We start from the raw sequence: 18679 nt of genomic DNA, 5'->3' as shown, positions 1-18679 counted from the left end.
AAAGATATATATATATATATATAGATCATCCCATTTTATTTATTAGTATCAACTTCTTCTTCCAACAAGCCTTTAATAAGAAAACCCTTGGGTAAAGCATTGCAACATTTCATTGAATTTGGTGATCTTTAATTACACCCCCCTTCCCTCCATTCAGTAGTATCCAGTGCCACTTTTCTGACCAGCACAGTCTACTTAATTTTCTGACCATCGTGGCATAATAAATATATGAGTTCTACTTTATCCAGATTAGGCATAGTACAAGTTTTGTACTTGTACTATAAAAACACTAGTTCTTCCCAGACCGACCTGGATCTGGGAAGATTGCAATGTACAAAACTGGGCGGAGAAAGGGTGTATGTATGTTACAATCTCAGGTGCTTAAAATATCATTGGAATCTCATTGAGAATCTTGTTTAAAGTGAGATTTAAGTAGAACTGGAGTAAAAGTTTGAGAGGCTAGTTTTGAAGTATCAAATTTTATATGAAAAAATGGGGAGGGGTGTTCCCTGTTTTTCCTGTGCCCTACAAATGTTTTTAGTTTGCCTTTTGGATTCCCTGGCACTGGTATTATTTATAGCCATGTATAGAAAGTTGTTCAGTGCCCACCAAGAAATAAACTCAGTAATCTAGCAGATAAACAAATATTTCTTGAATTTTAAAACATTTGAACACTACCCTTACCCTGTAACAATTCATAAAATATAAGAAAAGGGTAGTAGTTATCTTAAAGATAAAGGAGGGTGGGTCACGGTGGCTCAGCAGACAGAGTTCTCGCCTGCCATGCCGGAGATCCTGGTTTGATTCCCAGTTCCTGCCCATGCAGAAAAATAAAAAATAAAGCAAAAAACATGGAGGTGAGATTTTTCCGAGAACACAGAATCATCTCACACAAGCATAAGATTCAAATTCTAAGACCACCTGAAAACACTAGTTCAACACTTAGATTCCCACATCATCTACATTAGTTTTTTTTTTTAAACTTTTTTTATTGTATAATATAACACATATACAAAGCAAAGAAATAAAAAAGCAATAGTTTTCAAAGCACTCTTCAGTATGTGGTTACAGGACAGATCCCAGAGTTTGTCATGGGCTACCATACGATCCACTCATATTTTTCCTTCTAGTTGCTCCAGATTATAGGATGTTAGAAGGCTTAAATACTTGATCACCACGATTGACTTTTTTTCCTTCTTTTTTTGTGAGCAATGACATATATATATAAAAGCTATAAATTTCCAGCATAGCACCACAATTAGTTGTAGAACATATTTCAGACTTTGACATGGATTGCAGTTTCACAATTTTAGGTTTTTACTTCTAGCTGCTCTAAAACACTGGAGACTAAAAGAGATACCAATTTAATGATTCAGTGTTCATATTCATTTGTTAAGTCCTATCTTCTATGTATAATTCCACCATCACCTTTGATCTTTCCATATCTCTCTTTGTGAGTATTTGGGCTATGGCAATTCTAAATTTTTTATATTGGAAGGGTCTGTCACTAATATGGGGTAGGGAAATGGAACTATCTGATGTTCTGGAAAGGCTGGGCTAGGTTTCAGGACTTACCTGGACCAGGGACATATCCGGAGGTTGTAAGTGTCTCAAAGTTACTCTAGTGCCTGGAACCCTTGTGGAATCTTATATATTCCCCTAGGTGTTCTTTAGGATTGGCTGGAATGGTCGTGGTTGATGGTTGTCAGGTTATGATAGGTAGCAAGGTCTACCTGAAGCTTGTGTAAGAGCAACCTCCTGAGTAGCCTCTGGACTCTATTTGAATTCTCTCTGCCACTGATACTTTATTATTTACACTTCTTTCCCCCTTTTGGTCAGATTGTAATTGTTGATCCCACCGTGCCAGTTCTGGATTCATCCTTGGGAGTCCTCTCCCGCTTTGCCAGGAAGACTTTCATCCCTGCATGTATGTCCCACGTAGGGGGGAGGCCAGTGTTTTCACGTGCAGAGTTGGGTTTAGAGAGACTGAGGCCATATCTGAGCAACAACAGAGGTCCTCCAGAAGTTAACCCTTAGGGATGCCTGTAAGTAAGTCTAAGCTTCTATGCTACCTACATAAGCTTCACAAGAGTAAGCCTCATGATTAAGGGCATGGCCTATTGATTTGGGTGCCACTAAAGTTTAACACAGTATCAGGGGACTCCCTGATGGTAAGGTTTAGTAGTTCCATAGTCTTTCTCCCCTCCCTCAGGGGACTTTGCCAATACTTTTTGATTATCTGCTTAATATAGTCTAGGATGTTTTCAGGCATTGCAATAATCTATACAGTATTTCAGGACCTCTTTCTTATTTTTTGCTTCCTTGTTTCAGTTATTCAAATGAGCACGTTAGTTCTTATAATTAATTGTATTCATTATTCATTTCCCCTTTAATTAACCTGGGGATAAACATATAAAACAAAAAGCAGAGTTTATAATTTGATAGATTATTGTTTGTCCTTTCAACTTTGGTTCATTCTAAGATCATTCTAATAATTCTCTCACTCAAAATGAAAGAGAGCCCTGAAATTTTCCTTGTAAAAAATAGCAGGGAAATAGGGTAATACAATGCCTGGGCCAGTTTCAGCATACCATCTTCCTTTCCTGGGAAACCCTCTGTTTACCTAAGGCTTAAAGGAAGGTTAAACTATTTTCAGAGGCAATTTAGATAAGCAGATACTTAACACCTGATGGGCCGCTGGGGCTCACCATTCAGATGTAAAATTTGGTTGCTAATTTCTTATGTAAATTATTGGAATAGAGTAGGTTCCTACCCTACTGTGAGGCAGTTGATTGTCTAAAGGGGAGAGGGGCCACCAAATTTTAGGCCTTCAAATACTGCTTTGATTACTTTAGTTTGTGTTTACAGCTGTTTCAGTAAACTTCCCCTCCCCGCTTTCAGTTTACTCTGTAACCTTCAAGTTGGAGATAATTGGAGAATGCAAATCTGTGTCTGTGAAGTGAAAACCCTGGCTATTTTCTTAAGGTTAATGCAGATGAAGTTTATTAAAAAAAGGCTCTACCATTGTTCCTTTTTCATTTAAAATCATTTACCCTTCAAGAGCCTTGGTTTTAGGGCAACATTTCAGAATTACTCTCAGAAAATGAAACTATTTGGGGGCCAAGTTTGGCAACTAAATTGCTATTTGTATGCCTATATTGATAATTTATCTTTCTAACCTGTGTCAGTAAATAGACTTAGACCCTTTCATTATCCAGGAGCCTCTAAACAGATCACATTGGGGATTATTTAAAATGTAATTCAGAATTATTCTGCAGGGGAATAGTGAGGTTTCTTTTCATTCAGTTTGAGGTTTTAATTAATGTTTATTACTTGTGGCGCAGCAGGTGCTTCATCCTTGCACTGGTTCTCCTTGGCTGCCTAATCCGGGAGGGGGGGATGCTTAGTGGGCCCAGGTGGTCGTGGTGCATACATGTGTCCGTGTCACACCTGAGGACCCTGAGTTTAGGAAAGCTACAATTTCATAAAGGAGCTCAGCAACCATTTTTGGCTCTGAATGTGTTTCCTCTTGACCCTGTTGCCAGACTCAGCCATCCCTTCCCTTTTTGTCTCCTATTCTCTACTCTTAATTAAAATGTGTGTGGCTTGTGTTGGTGAATATCTATAAGACAAGAAGACAAAATAGGACATTTTAAAAAATGTTTCTTATTGTTAAATACAACATATATAAAAAGAAAAGAAAGAGAAAGGAATGATTTTCATACAGAACAGATTTCAGAGTTTGTTATGGGTCACCATTCTGCTATTTCAGATTTGTCCTTCTAGTTGCTCCAGAACACTGGAGGCTAGAAGAAATATCAGTATAATAATTAGGCACTCGCACTCATTTGTTACACCTTACCTTCTCTGTAGAACTCCACCAACACCTTTGATCTTTCACTCATTCTTTAGGGGTAATTGGGCTATGCCCATTCCAACTTCTTCATGTTGGAAGGGGCTGTTGATAATATGGGATAGGGGGATGGAATTAGTTGATCTTCTGGAGAGGCTGGCCCCACTGTATTTCAGGACTTATCTGGTAAAATAGGACATTTTTTAACATTAGACTTTGATTTTTTAGAACATTTTAGAAGTAGTACAGAGTTCTTACATATCCTTTTTAAATATCTTACCTATAGTACATTTTTTATATTTAATGACCAACATATTGTTATTGATTAAAGCCCATAGTTTATTCAGAGTTCCTTCATATTAACCTGATGTCCTTTTTCTGTTCCAGAATAGCATATTACATTTAGTTATCCTGTGCCCTTAGTTTCTTGGTTGTGACAGTTTCTCACCTTCCTTGTTTCTGATGACCTTAACAGTTTTGAGAAATAATGGTCAGGTATGTTATAGGTTAACTCTGTATTGGAATTTTTCTGATGTTCTCCTGATTAAACGGGAGTTAAGTTTAATCATAGAGGTGATCACTCTGTGATCATACTATCACCATGATTTATGATTATTGATATTGTTGATAATCACCTGGTGTGACTCTCTCCAGCTCCAGTCCTTTTCCATACTGTATTTGGAGGGGAGTTACTATGTTTAGCCCACACTTAAGGAACTCCCCCTCCTTTATAAAGGATGATGTACCTACATGGAATTATTTCAGATTCTTCTACACAGAAGATTTGTCTCTCCTCCCCTATTTATTAATGTATTCAACCATTTATATCAAGAATTGGCTCATAGATACCTATTTTATACTTCAGGGTATAATTTAATAAAACTGTAATCATTTTTTTTTGTTCAAATTATTCCTACATTGGCTATTGGGAGCCCTTTCATTGGCTCCCATGCCCCCTGGACATACCCCCACCAGTGTGGCAGTGGTCTTTTTTTGTGGTTGGTTTTTCTGGTTTGCTTTGTTGTTGTTTTTCATAAAAAATGCATTTACTCTTTCACTGTCACAGGTAGTTCTTGGAAAATTTTTTAAGAGAAGGTACCTAAAAATATGCTTCCCAAAGAATCTAGTCATTTAATAATGATTATTGTTGACCTCTAGGTTTTTCCAAACCATAAAGGGGAAGCATATTTCAAAGACTAGTATTCAAAACTATTTGTACTTCTCCACTTGAGTGGACTATGTAGTTTTTACTTTGCTGCTGAAATCCTGCTTTCTTCTGACACTCGACAGTGTACCTTCTCACCATCTCTGCCCAATGCACAACCGAATTTGTACTTTCTCCCTTAATCTGTCTTTACTGCAATGTCAATGCATTGCAGTCCTTGAGAAAACTCTTGAACTGGGGTTTTCTTTGTGGTTTGCAAATCCATGATTGTAAGGATTCATCAGTAAACATGAGATAGGTGGCTGCAGATATATTGGGAGCCTGAAAGGGGCTGGTATATCAAATGCTCCAGGCTTTGGTCTGGAGAGAGCCTAGGAATGTCAGGTGATAGTCACAGCAAAAATGAACAAGGAAGAAATTATAGGGGAAGGTCCTACATCAGCCTGCAGGGAGGTGAAGCTTAACCTAGAATTTAGAGAGGTGTTAATGAAGATGAAAGAACATCTAAATTGAAGTAAAAGGCCCGGATTCTGGTCCTAACATTTCTGATTACTGGGTATTTGACCTTGGGCCATTTTCCTAACCTTTCTGGGCCTATTTTCCTCATTTGCCTATTAAAGAGATTGGAAGAGATTAGTGTTCCCTAATCTTTGAGTCACAAATCTCTTTTAATATATAATCTTTCAACCCCCTTAGGGATTTAAAACTAATTTTATCTTTCCATGGCATGTGATAAAGAATTGATTTTAAGTAGAAAGTATTTATTTGAGATAAGTATATTAATAAACTGCCGATTTTCATGCTAGACAAGAAAAGTTTTTACTTTTTCTCATATATGAAGTGCTGCTTAATTTATGTTAAATTAATTATATAAGAAAAAACATATTTTGTTGACAAATTAAAAAATAAACTATTATATCTTTATTTTGGGGGAGAGGGTACTAAATGTATATTAAATGTTTTTCAGCACCAAAATAAAAAAAAGTTAAAAATGCACTTTTGATACCCAAATTTTAGAATTTCTACATTTTAGAATTAAAAGGATATACTAGTTTATTTTTATAAGTTTTACATTTTAACTCTATAGACAGAAAGTTTCAAACTGCTGTTTGCTGGAATTTCTCTACAAAGAACATGCTGCCAAAAGTGTCCCTTCTCCCCTCATACATGAAAAGCCAAATTAGATTATAATCACAACATTTTAATCTTTAGGACATATTGGTACACTTTATATAATCATAATTTGGTGAGTGGGAATGGGGCATGAATTTAACTTTCATAATAGGAAAAGAGAATCTTTAGTCACATCTGTAAAATTTCTATTTTTGGGTTCATTAATATAATCAATGTTCCCTGAGCTTCGCATCTTTAACTAACAGCCCATTATGCATACAAATTAAGCTACATGTCAATGCATATGACTGATAGTAAAAACAATTTAAAATTATATAATGGTCAAAACCACACAGTGACATGACTCACATGGCATTAACTTACTCAACTGCTTTCCATCTTGTTGGCTTAAGGACGCTTCAGAATATTTTATTTTAAAGTAGAACATTAGAATAGTTATGTATTCATATTTAGAAAGTGATAATGTCTATTTAAATTTCACTTATAATTTTCAGGTATCTTGGTGTACTTTTATGAATCCCTGGGAACTTGATAATCACTAGTTGGGAAATGCTGTATCAGATGAACCTGAGGTTCCATATAGCTCTAATGTCCTATAGAGATTATAATAATCTGCAGTTTGTACAGGCATGTGGTTTCATTTAGTCTACTGTTTTTAATATAGATCGAGCCAAAGTTGTGGAAATTTATCTCTTCTTCCCTATTTATTTTCACAATAACACAGTCACATTACAAAAGCTATATCATTATACAATCATCTTCAAGAAACATGGCTACTGGAACACAGCTCTACAGTTTCAGCACTTCCCTCTAGGTAATACACTTTAAACTGAAAAGGAGATATCTATGCAATGCCTAAGAATAACCTCCAAGATAACCTCTCGACTCTGTTTGAAATCTCTGAGCCACTGACACTTTATTTTGTCTCATTTCTCTCTTCCCCATTTTGGTTGAGAAGGTTTGTTCAGCCCCTTGATGCTGAGTCCCAGCTCATTCTAGGATTTCCATTCCATGTTGCCAAGGAGATTTACACCCCTGGGAGTCATGTCCCATGTAGAGAGGGGGAGGGCGGTGAGCTTGCTTGCTGTGTTGGCTGAGAGAGAGATAGGCCACATCTGAGCAACAAAAGAGGTTCTCTGTGGATGACTCTAAGGACAGATTTTAAGTAGGTTTAGTCTATCCTTTGCATGGATAAATGTCATATGAACAAACCCCAAGATTGAAGGCTTGGCATATTGATTTGGTTGTCCCCACTGTTTGTGAGAATATCAGGAATACTCCCAATGGGGAAGTTGAATTTTTCCCCCTTTCTCGCTGTTCCCACAAGGGGACTTGGCAAGTACTTTTTTATTCACTGTTCAAATCACTCTGGGATTTATTGGGGCATCACTCTGGACAAACCTACAAAATCTCATTCCCTATTCAAGGTTCCATCACTTATGGTGTTTAATTAAACTGTCCATGTACATTACATTGGGAAATGGCACTAGTCAATATATTAATTTTGTACCATATACACATTTTTTCTTTAGTCTCATGCATAAGTTAAAGTTTTAAAATATGAATTACCATCTATTCTAAACATTATGCAATATTGACATTCATTTGTTCTTCATGTAAAAACATTTTTTTAATTTGTACATTTAGTCACTGTCATTATACACTCCAGGCATTCCTAGAGTGTATCTCAGTCTTTATCATCTGTCTTTTCTTCTGGTTTCATTTGTGCCCCTAGCCCTCCTCCCTCTGTCATACTCACATTCAGCTTCATTCAGTGTATTAACATTATTGTGCTACAATTAGGTAGTATTGTGCTCTCCATTTCTGAATTTTTATAATCAGTCCTTTTGCACAATCTGTATCCCTTCAGTTCCAATTACTCAATATCTTACCCTATTCCTATCTCCTGATGGCCTCTGTTTTTAACTGAAATTATCCAGTTTCATTCATTAATGCTATTTCATATCAGTGAGACCATACAGTATTTATCCTTTTGTGTCTGACTAATCTCACTCAACATAATGTCCTCAAGGTCCATCCATGTTGTTACATGCTTCATGACTTTATTCTGTCTTACAGCTGCATAATATTCCATCGTATATATATATATACCACAGCTTGTTTAGCCACTTGTCTGTTCATGGACATTTTGGCTATTTTCATCTCTTGGCAATTGTAAATAATGCTGCTATAAACATTGGTGTGTAAATGTCTGTTTGTGTCCTTGCCCTCATGTTCTCTGAGTAGATACCTAGCAATGATATTGCTGGATCATATGGCAATTCTATACCTAGCTTCCTGAGGAACCACCAAACTGCCATCCACAGCAGTTGTACCATTTTACATTCCCACCACTGTGGATAAGTGTGCCTCTTTCTCCACATCTTCTCCAGCACTTGTTGTTTTCTGGTTTATTAATAATGGCCATTCTGGTGGGTGTGAGATGATATCTCATTGTGGTTTTGATTTGCATTTCCCTAATAGCCAGGGAAGTTGAGAATCTTTACATGTGCCTTTTAGCCATTTGTATTTCCTCTTCTGAGAAATGTCTCGGAAAGGAGATATACTTATAATTTTCAAGCATCTTGGCACACTTTTATGAATCCCTGGGAATTTGATAATCACTAGCTGGAAAATGCTATATCAGATCTTGAGGTTCCATATAGCTCTAATATCCTATAGAGATTATAATAATCTGCAACTTCGTACAGGCTTATGGTTTCATTTAGCTTACTCTTTTTAACATAGATCAAGCCAAAATTGTGGAGATTTATCTCTTCTTCCCTATTTATTAATACAAGTAGTTGTATTACTACTCCTTAGTGACGAGACAGCCTCAAGGCATCCTAATTTCCATCAATAGGCAATCAAGAAATTCTCATCATTGAATTTATCTAAACCTCTTTGGAAGATATTTTAAGTACTCTGCCTTTTGAAATAAGTCATATTTACAATAGTGGTACTCCTTTTTAAGGAAGGAGTTTCTAGGTTTACTACCTACAAGCAAATTAGTAACTCCTTTGATCAAAAAAAATTAATCCTGTTTTCAGCACTGCAAAATGCATCCTAGATTTAATATATTATAATTTAGTGAAAAAATACATGGGGGTGGCCTTATAGTGTTAACATTGGGTCGTAACTGTTCTTAACTACTTTTATCTTGCTAAGTTGAATAGTGCGCTTTTTGTCTTTTCTTCTATGATAAATTTCCCATGCCTTACATCACTGCTGCTAAATCATTATGTAACTTTGGCTGAGTTCCTTAGCCTCTCTGTGCCACAGTGTCTTCATCTGTGAAAAGACGATAGTGGTTCCAATTTAAAGTTGTTCAGAGCACTAAATGAGATCATCTGTACAGTGTTTAGCACTATGCTCAGCTTATCGTAAGTGAGCTGTAAACTTTAGCTGCCATCAGTATCATCATCATCATCAGTTCCCAAATTCCAAGCATTTGAGTCCTATGCCTTCATGGAGCTGGAGGCAGCAGAATATATTCAGGGTGTTCCATGTATCCATAAGCTCCACAAATTTTATTTATAAGCTAAGTAATATAATTCACATATAGAAATGATCATTTCTAAAATAAATCTAAATAATACTATGACTAGTAAAATGCAGATTCATTTAAAATTGTTAAATAATCCATAATAATTTTTAAATATTTTTCTCAATTGAAGCATACTAAAAGTTAAATTTGAATTTTTTTAAAGTTAAAAGATCTATAAGACTGAAATGGTTGAGACCCATTGCCTTGATCATTTAGTCTTTCTTCTGTTGACTTTCTAATTCCATTATGTTTACTTCTGAGGTTTGATGGTCACTGCCATATAATTACTTATATGCACCACAGCTTCATGCAATGTTATGATAGTGTTTTTTCTTCTGTCTCTCATCTGCTGACTGATAGCATCCAGCTCTTGGTTGACATTTGGTTACAATCATAATATGATTTGTTGCTTTTAGGAAGACTGTTTCATGGCTCTTTCCTATTTTGTAGTGGGCAATGATGATCATTTCTTCAAGTTTGTGTGGAAGGAGTGAATTGTCTGTCTTCTGTGTTCCTGAAACTCTCTGGAATAGCATTTATCATACTTTATTCACCCTCTCTTGGTTGCAAGTAACAGAAACCCACCTCATACTAGCTTTGGTAAAATGAAGAAATTATTGGCAGATGCCCCTGGGCTTCAGGATTCAGACACTGCCAGAGCACTCTCCCTTGGTCTCCTGACTCTGCTGACAGGCTTCTTACATATGGCAAGGAACATGGCTCCCAACAGCATGAACCAAGCCATGTCCTCCCTGGTTCCATGTTGATAATTCATTGGGAAAAGTTTTAATAGACCTGATTTATTTCAGGTAGCTACCCCGACCAGTCAACTGTGGTGGGAAAGGTGGGGCATTCGATTGGCCCAGCTTGGGTCAGGTGCCAGCTCCTAGGTCAATACAGAACATCACAGTTCTCTACTGGAATTCACGATTAGAGTACAAAGACAGCAATTTCCAGAGAGATGGGGAGGGGTGCTGTGCAGCAGAACAATGGCTGTCCTCTCATTTCCAATAGACTACAATGTGGATTCTTAGAAATAGGTCTTATTCAACTCTTTATTCTCAAGTGTCAGACAGCATCTCTTGCAATTGTTTGTTGAATAATGATTTAATGAATCAATGTAACACATTATATACAAAGTGGTTATGTAAGGTGTTATGTCTTGTCATGTCACGTCATATCTAGTGAAAGTAATCTAGCAGTTCTGAGTTCTAGTTTTGGCCCATTCAGTTATGAGTCCCCAAACTCTGAGCTTCAGTTTCTTCCTCTGTGAAATGGAGAGCATCTCTATTCTGTGATTGTCCTCATTTTAGAGAAGTGAATTGGCATTGAAAGTAAAAATCAGTAGATAGCCCTCTATGTGCTCTTTTCAAATTTTGCTGTGTATTTATCTGTCTTACTGTGGGCCAGAAAATTTAAAGTCATTAGCGTTGGCTGAACCGCATAGAAATATCTCTTCTTAGTGTTTTTTTTTGACTCTACTGAGAGGAGCATATACAGTAGATTTGTTTTCTGGTTAGAGCATATGGACTTTAAGTTTTGTTCTTAATAGTAATCCCCGTAGGAAAACCTAACTCTCCCAAAGGAGATGTATAAGATATAACCTCCGTAAACATTTCACTGTGTCCTTCTTACCTGTTTTTAGGTTTTTGTCAAGCAGGAAAGGATTTGCGTTTGGTATCGCTGTGTACGGAACAAATCGACATCCCAGCAGGATTCCTACTGGTGGGAGCCAAGTCTCCCAATCTTCCTGAACACATCCTAGTTTGTGCTGTAGACAAGCGATTCCTACCAGATGATCATGGAAAAAATGCACTTTTAGGTAAGTGTTTTATACTTATAAAATCTCTTCAAGCTTATTTAAAAGTATCACAGAATTTTTAAATCACAGAATTAGTTGGGGATTATTAGTTTAGTTCAGATGGAAACATTTTTTTTCCATTTTGTGATTTCTTAAAAATTAGCTTTTTAAAATTCATTCTCAAAACACTTGTCTTAATTGGGAGACTTTTTTGACTAGATGAAGGATAGCATGCAAATTATCAAAAATTAATATTTCATAAAACAAATTAGAATTCACTATACATACTGACTTGTGATCTGGAACTAATGTGTCAAGTCAACTCAGTTATTGATCTGTGGATTACCCGTTTGTATATTATTGTTAATTTTTCCATGCCACCCATATTCCTATCTATGCTTGATTGTTGGAGTCTCATTTTATACTTAGTATTTTTTCATCAAATTAAATAGGAATGTAAATACAATGTAAAATATGTAGCTTTATCTCAAAATTAAATGTTTTACTTTCTGGTATTATTTAGAGCCTGGACTTTTTCACAGCTTATCTTCCAGATATCATGGGAAATGACAAAAGAGTGGATTCTGTGTTTATTATTTTTGTTTCATAATCAAAAGGACAAATAAGGACCCAGTGGTTCCACTTCTGGATATATACCCAAGAAAGTGGAAACGGTTCTCAAACATATACTTGTACACTAGTGTTCATATGAACCAGTGTTCATAGTAGCGTTGCTCACGATAACCAAAAGGTGGAAACAATCCAGGTGTCCATCAACAAATGAGTACATAAACATACTGCAGTCCATACACACAATGGAGTATTTATTATTCAGTCATAAGAAAAAATCAAGTTCTAAGACATGTTGCAACATAGAAGGAAATTGAAAACCTTAGGCTCAGTGAAATAAGCAAGGCACATAAAGACAAATTTAGTATGATGTCACGTATAAGAGATGTCTAGATTTTCAGATACAGACAGTAGATTGGAGGTTGTCAGGGAATGGGGAAAGCAAGGGAAGGGGGAATGTGTGTTTGGTGGATATGGAGTATTTGTAAATAAAATTAATTTAAGAAAGAGAAAAATATTCTTCAAGAAGAAATATGATTGGTAAAATTAAAAAAAAAATTTAGTATGAAGTTTGGATGATGAAATCAAGGGCTTCTTCCAAAATAATATGTGGTTCTTATAAAGCAAGCATACCAGAGGTGCTCTTTGTATTTGTTTAACAAGAAATACAGTTTTAACTATCCTATTTGAACTTAGAAAGTAAACCAATAGAGAGGGTAATCATATAATTCATGGTCCAAGCCCAGATACTTTGGGAATTGAAAAAGAAGGGAAAAAAAAGGACAAATAGAATACAACGGTTCGTGAGATTTATTGATTTTTTTTTATTTAGAAGAGTTGTAGGTTTACAGAAAAATCATGCATAAAATACAGTGTTCCCTCAAACCACCCTATTATTAACACCTGGCATTAGTGTGGTACATTTGTTACAATTCATGAAAGAACATTTTTTTAACTGTACTATTAATTATAGTCCATCATTTACAGTAGGATTCAGTGTTTGTGTTGTATAGTCCTATGTTTTGGGTTTTTTTTTCCCCTTGTATTTGTTTTTAAAAAATTTATTCTACTAACATATACAACCTAAACTTTCATCTTTTTAACCACATTCAGATATACAATTTGGTGCTAATTACATTCACAATGTTGTGCTGCCATCATCCATTACCAAAATTTATTGCTTTTTTTTGCTGCTGTGTTTCTTTGGAATAGTTTGTTTTTGTTTCTTAAAATTTCATTTGCTGTAAATGGAATCAGAGAGATGTTTTAGGAACAAATATCAGTAAAAAGGAAGAAGAGAGAAGAGGGCAATTCAAGTGTAATATTGATTGTGAGGTCTATATGTTCATTTGTTTATCTGATCCATTCTTCTTAGTTATACACTGTCATCAAGAAGCCTAGGCAAGAAGAAGTCTAGAAATACATTGAGCAGTCCCCTGAGTCAGAAAATGATCCTGCACATGCTTTATAAACATTCCTTAAATTAGTTCAGAGCCTTTTTCTGGTTCATTTTTCATGAAGATCTTCTTAATGAAAGAGTATCTTCACTTTGTTTTTCTTTTGAAATTGGGCAGATTTTTAAATATGGAAGCCTAATGTTAAAGCTTGTATGTCAGACTAAATCAACAAAGAAGAATCTGGCTATTCATTTGTTCATTCATTCATTCATTTATCTGGCAATATTTATTGAAAATGTACTGTGTGACAGAAATAATGCCGGGCTATAATGTGGGGGTACAAAATTTTAAGACTCTGACCTTTCTCTCATAGAGCTTACTACCCGGTACGGTATGGTAGAATGACTTTGGAGGGCTTCTCTTTAGCATTTTAAAAGCATCAAAGTCTTATCTACTGGGACAAATGTGATTAACTCAGTCTCCAGAGACAGAGGAATCTCTCATAATCCCTCTCTCATAATACCTCTTTGCTCAGTGATTCTTTATGACTGGAGGAGTTCTCTTAGAATACATCATGGAAAGGACACAGAAAACACCACCAGAATAATAGATTACTTAATCATGTGAATCAGAAATATGAAAACCAAAGTCTGTGAGTTTTGGAATCAGACAGACCTGGGTTTAAATCCCAGATTTGCCACATACTACTTTCAAGAACTTGCAAGCTATGTAACTTCTTTACATCTCAGATTCCTTGTCTGTATAAAGGTGGAAATAGTGCCTACCTTTCAGAGTTGTGAAGATCAGTGAAATGGTGTTCATAAGGCACCCACCCAGCACAGCGCCTGGCACATAGTATTTACTCATTAAATGTTAGTTATTCTGCTATAGTATTTGTTAAATACCTTTGTAAACTTGGCACTTAGCTTACTTCCTCTAGCCTTGTATATGGGCAGTTTCACTTTCCACTTTTCCAAGTAAAAGTGCAGTACAACAAAATGGTAGAAGTTTTTTCTTTGATAAGCATATTGTAATCTTTTCATATGTTCAGTATTCTTTTGTCCAGAAGTTAATATTCACCTGACAAGGTTTCTTACTAATGATGACTTCAGTGTGCATTATATATATTGGGAAAAAATTTTAAGCTTCAAATATTCTAGAATCCCTGTGGACTGCAATATCAATCTGTCTACATTTTTATATAAATTATGCAGATTCCAAAGACTGGGGGAATTGATTAAAAATATATTGATCCAGTTGGCAATGCATGTGCCCCAAATCTACCATGCAACTGGAAGACTTGATTGCCAGAAAGACTAGAAAGGTAATTTGGCTGTAAGAAGTGTTATTTTTTGTTATTAATGTTAGCAAGCACTTTGAACAGATAAAAATGTCTCTGGCCGCAGACGTCTTCGCAGAGAGTCGCCGTGGTTTCCTGCTTCAACAGTGCTTGAACGGAACCCGGCGGCGCTCGCCTTCACCCTGTCGGCCGGCCACTTCGAGCAGCTTTCAGCCACCTCTCCAGCGCCGCGCAGCCGCCTCCTCTTCTCCTCAACCGCCCACCATGACGACCACGTCCCCGTCGCAGGTGCGCCAGAACTACAACCAGGACTCAGAGGCCACAATTAACCGCCAGATCAACCTGGAGCTCTACGCCTCTTAGGTCTACCTGTCGATGTCTTACTACTTTGACCGTGATGATGTGGCTTTGAAGAACTTTTCCAAATATTTTCTTCACCAATCTCATGAGGAGAGGGAACATGCTGAGAAACTTATGAAGCTTCAGAACCAACGAGGTGGCCGCATCTTCCTTCAGGATATCAAGAAACCAGAACGAGACAACTGGGAGAGCGGGCTGAATGCAATGGAGTGTGCATTACATTTGGAAAAAAGGGTGAATCAGTCACTACTGGAATTGCACAAACTGGCCACTGACAAAAATGACCCCCATTTGTGTGACTTCATTGAGACACATTACCTGAATGAGCAGGTGAAATCCATCAAAGAGTTGGGTGACTACGTGACCAACTTGCACAAGATGGGGGCCCCGGATTCTGGCTTGGCACAGTATCTCTTTGACAAGCACACCCTGGGAAACAGTGATGATGAGAGTTAAGCCTTACCCTGTCTTCCCCAGAGTCACGGGGTGACTTCTGTGGTCACCAGGGCCATGCATGCATGTTGGGTTTACCTTTTCTATTAAGTTGTATCAACACCCACCAAGTTGTTTCATTTGTACCATTCCTTCAAATAAAGTAATTTGGTACCCATAAAAAAAAAATGTCTCTAATCAAGGCTAATGCTGAAGCATAGAGAGTTTTTAAAATGTGCTGTAGGATTCTAGTTCTTTAATATTGTTGACTTTTATCATTAATGTGAAGGTTCTCTTCTTTGCAGATTATCCAGATCCATTGCTTTTCTTCCTCCTTCTACTCTCTTGCTTTTCACCTGAGAAAATTGGCAGAGGAAAAGATAAAAGATAAAACTCAACCTCAGTAATTTAATCTGTTAATTCTCACACTGATCTTTTCTGAACTACATGGACCTATCATATAAGCCTCATTTGGGGGGATTGCCTTTAATTATTATTTCTACTGAAAGGTTCTTAATAGTGCTTTTCCTGTGTTTTGGGTGTGCTAACTCTGCCTTGCAGCTGGGACAGTTTTCTGTCAGGTGATGACAATCACACCAGAATACAAGCTCCACAGGGGCAGGGGCGGGCACTTTATCTAATTTGTTCAGTGCTGAATCTCTGGTGCCTAAGACAGTATCTAGCACATAGTGGAGGACACTAAGTATTTGTGGGATGGATGGATAAATGAATGAATGACTTTAGGAATTTGGTGTACTAGGCAGCCATTGACAACCTTTTTCCAGTGTATTGGATGAATGACCAAATGCTCTCAAATGGAATCCATCTCTGAATATATATATAGAAATTCAAAGTTATAGGACAGTTTAAAAAATAACAAAACTCTTACAGCACACTCCCAGCATACCCATCACTCAGATGCCTAGATCCATCAACTTTTTGTATTTTGCCACATTTGCTATATAATTCTATCCTTCTACCTATCCCCCATCATCTCTGAATATATTTCAAGTATTTTTCCTAATTATATTAATGTTTGAATTTCCAGAAAGTGACAGAAATAAACTAATATCTCTATGTCACTGACCAGAGGTTGTGACTATCTCTTGTTTATCACTGTTTCTCCAGCTGTCAGCACAATGCCTGGCAAATAGGAGGTGCTCAATAAATTATTGTTAAATGAATAATAAAACATTTGACTGCCCATATATAAATGCTCTGAATTGATTGTCAGCATTCTAAGATTGGGACATTGTAGGCTATTATCTTTAATTCCATACATATCTTTGTTAATTATGTAACATCTTGGTTTAGGGGTTTAAGAAAAGTGTATCACTTCATCAGTGAATTTATTTTCAGTTAGTTGTATGTGTACAGAGATATTGCATTTATGAGATTTGGAATGCCCTTTCTTTCTTATTTACAACTTTTTTTGTCCTTGTTCACCTACATGCCAATAAATGTATTGTGTCCCCATTTTATGCAACCAGTGGAACTCATTCTCTTACTGTGTGCCTTTTCCTCTGTGTATTAAAGGGGTCAGAAAAATTGATTTCTAATAAATCAAAGCATGTTTACTTATTCTCCCAGACTGCCCCATTTCTTTTTTTCCCATGCCCCTTGCTCCAAGCATGTCAGTGAAAGTTTTATTTTGTTTAATATGTCTGAATGAGAAATTGTTTGGGTGGTCAAACTAAAGGAATAATAAACTAGCTAGTTTGAATAAAGAGGAAATGAGAACCTCATACAACTTGATATCAGAAAGTATAACCAGATTTCATAAAGCTTTAAAGTTGACAGTACCCTGGGTTTGCACATCTCTCTTCATTCTCTGCTCTTCTCTCTGCAGAGCTGCTTTTTCTTCATGGATCTTAATTTGTTCTCTCCCACACCTTAGCTTACAAGTGGTTGATGTCACCCCTCTGGTTCCAATTTTATACCATCTTACAAATCCAGGGTCTGGTGCCATCTAAGCTACTCTTGTTTATATATTTAAAAATTCCAGGAGAGAGACTCTAGCCCAGACTATTGGTCCACAGTCTGGTCAGCTGTGACCCTGGAGGCAGGTGCGCATGGTGTATAGAGTGGAAAACCAGGCCTAGGGCCATCAGGCTCTCCTGATGGAAATAACGGGCATCTCTGGAATCAAACTTTTTCTTACTGTTATGCCAACTATCTAAATTCTATTACACAATACTCTTTGATTTATTTCCCTAACCATTACCCTTTTGGGGCAGCATTTAAATTATTTTTAGTCTTTCACTGTTATAAAATAATTCTGAGAAACCATTTTTTCTGCACCTTTTTTTGTTGTTGTTGTTCCTTGCTTGATATTGTTTCCTTGAAATTGGAAAGTTATTGGGTCAAAGATGTGAATTTTCCTAAGTTTTTTTTTAATACATAAATGTAGTACATCAATTTACAAGGCTACCAGTAACTTTGTATTTCTAATTTCAGGGTTTTCTGGAAACTGTATTGGCTGTGGAGAAAGAGGATTTCGGTATTTCACGGAATTTTCCAACCACATTAACTTGAAGCTCACCACCCAGCCAAAGAAGCAGAAGCACTTAAAGTACTACCTAGTCAGAAGCTCCCAGGGTGTACTGTCAAAGGGACCTCTTATCTGTTGGAAAGGTAAAGTCAACTTCTAATAGAGAAAGGAATGGGAGTGGTGATTTTACTATGTGACAAGTACTCCATACAGAGTTCAACTTTCAAGTGTGATATAGCCCAAGTTCAGAAGGCTATCCAAAAAATGTAAAGCTATCCAGTAGTTTATTTGACCTGCTTTCTTATTTTTAGCAAATACTATTCAAGTTTAGGAAAAGTACATGTCTCTAGTTGCATTTGCCTTTTGGGCATGGGTGGGGTATAGCTCTTGGGGGAGAAATGGACTTTTTCTAGCTCTTCTGTCATTTAGAGAGGACCTCAAAGTGTGGGTTCCCTGGTCAGATGGTGTTTTTACTTTACTCAGGTTCTTTCATAATTCTAAAGCATCTGTATTTTTCTATTTTAATGAGACCTGATAATACATTGAATAAATAACACTCTTCATAATACCTGGGGATGTGCATTATTAAGTTGACAAAGTTCTTTTTTTTATGTTAGGAAGAACTTAAT

General features: G+C 36.5%; 1 protein-coding gene, 1 long non-coding RNA gene and 1 pseudogene across 7 annotated transcripts in view; 2 read left to right on the top strand and 1 right to left on the bottom strand.

The window, feature by feature from the left end:
- The window catches only part of GREB1L (GREB1 like retinoic acid receptor coactivator), a 353788-nt gene that overhangs the window by 183006 nt on the left and 152103 nt on the right, over positions 1-18679 (top strand). For all 6 annotated transcript variants that reach the window (XM_077135830.1, XM_077135828.1, XM_077135832.1 and 3 more), the window contains exons 6-7: positions 11345-11521; positions 18017-18193. In XM_077135830.1, coding sequence (XP_076991945.1) covers positions 11345-11521; positions 18017-18193 — 354 coding nt within the window. The remainder of the gene's footprint in view (positions 1-11344; positions 11522-18016; positions 18194-18679) is intronic.
- On the top strand, positions 14843-15667 carry LOC143662257 (ferritin heavy chain pseudogene; annotated as a pseudogene).
- Positions 15801-18679, bottom strand: part of LOC143662261 (uncharacterized) — a 55489-nt gene continuing 52610 nt past the window's right edge. Inside the window, exons 2-3 of the long non-coding RNA XR_013165241.1 lie at positions 16647-16702; positions 15801-15915 (exon numbers count right to left, since the gene is read on the bottom strand). This is a non-coding gene — a long non-coding RNA (uncharacterized LOC143662261). The remainder of the gene's footprint in view (positions 15916-16646; positions 16703-18679) is intronic.

This window comes from Tamandua tetradactyla, chromosome 18 (genome assembly GCF_023851605.1).
Source record: "Tamandua tetradactyla isolate mTamTet1 chromosome 18, mTamTet1.pri, whole genome shotgun sequence".
NCBI lineage: Eukaryota > Metazoa > Chordata > Mammalia > Pilosa > Myrmecophagidae > Tamandua > Tamandua tetradactyla.
The sequence above is the reverse complement of the archived record's forward strand: the minus strand, read 5'-3'. Positions and strand labels throughout refer to the sequence as shown.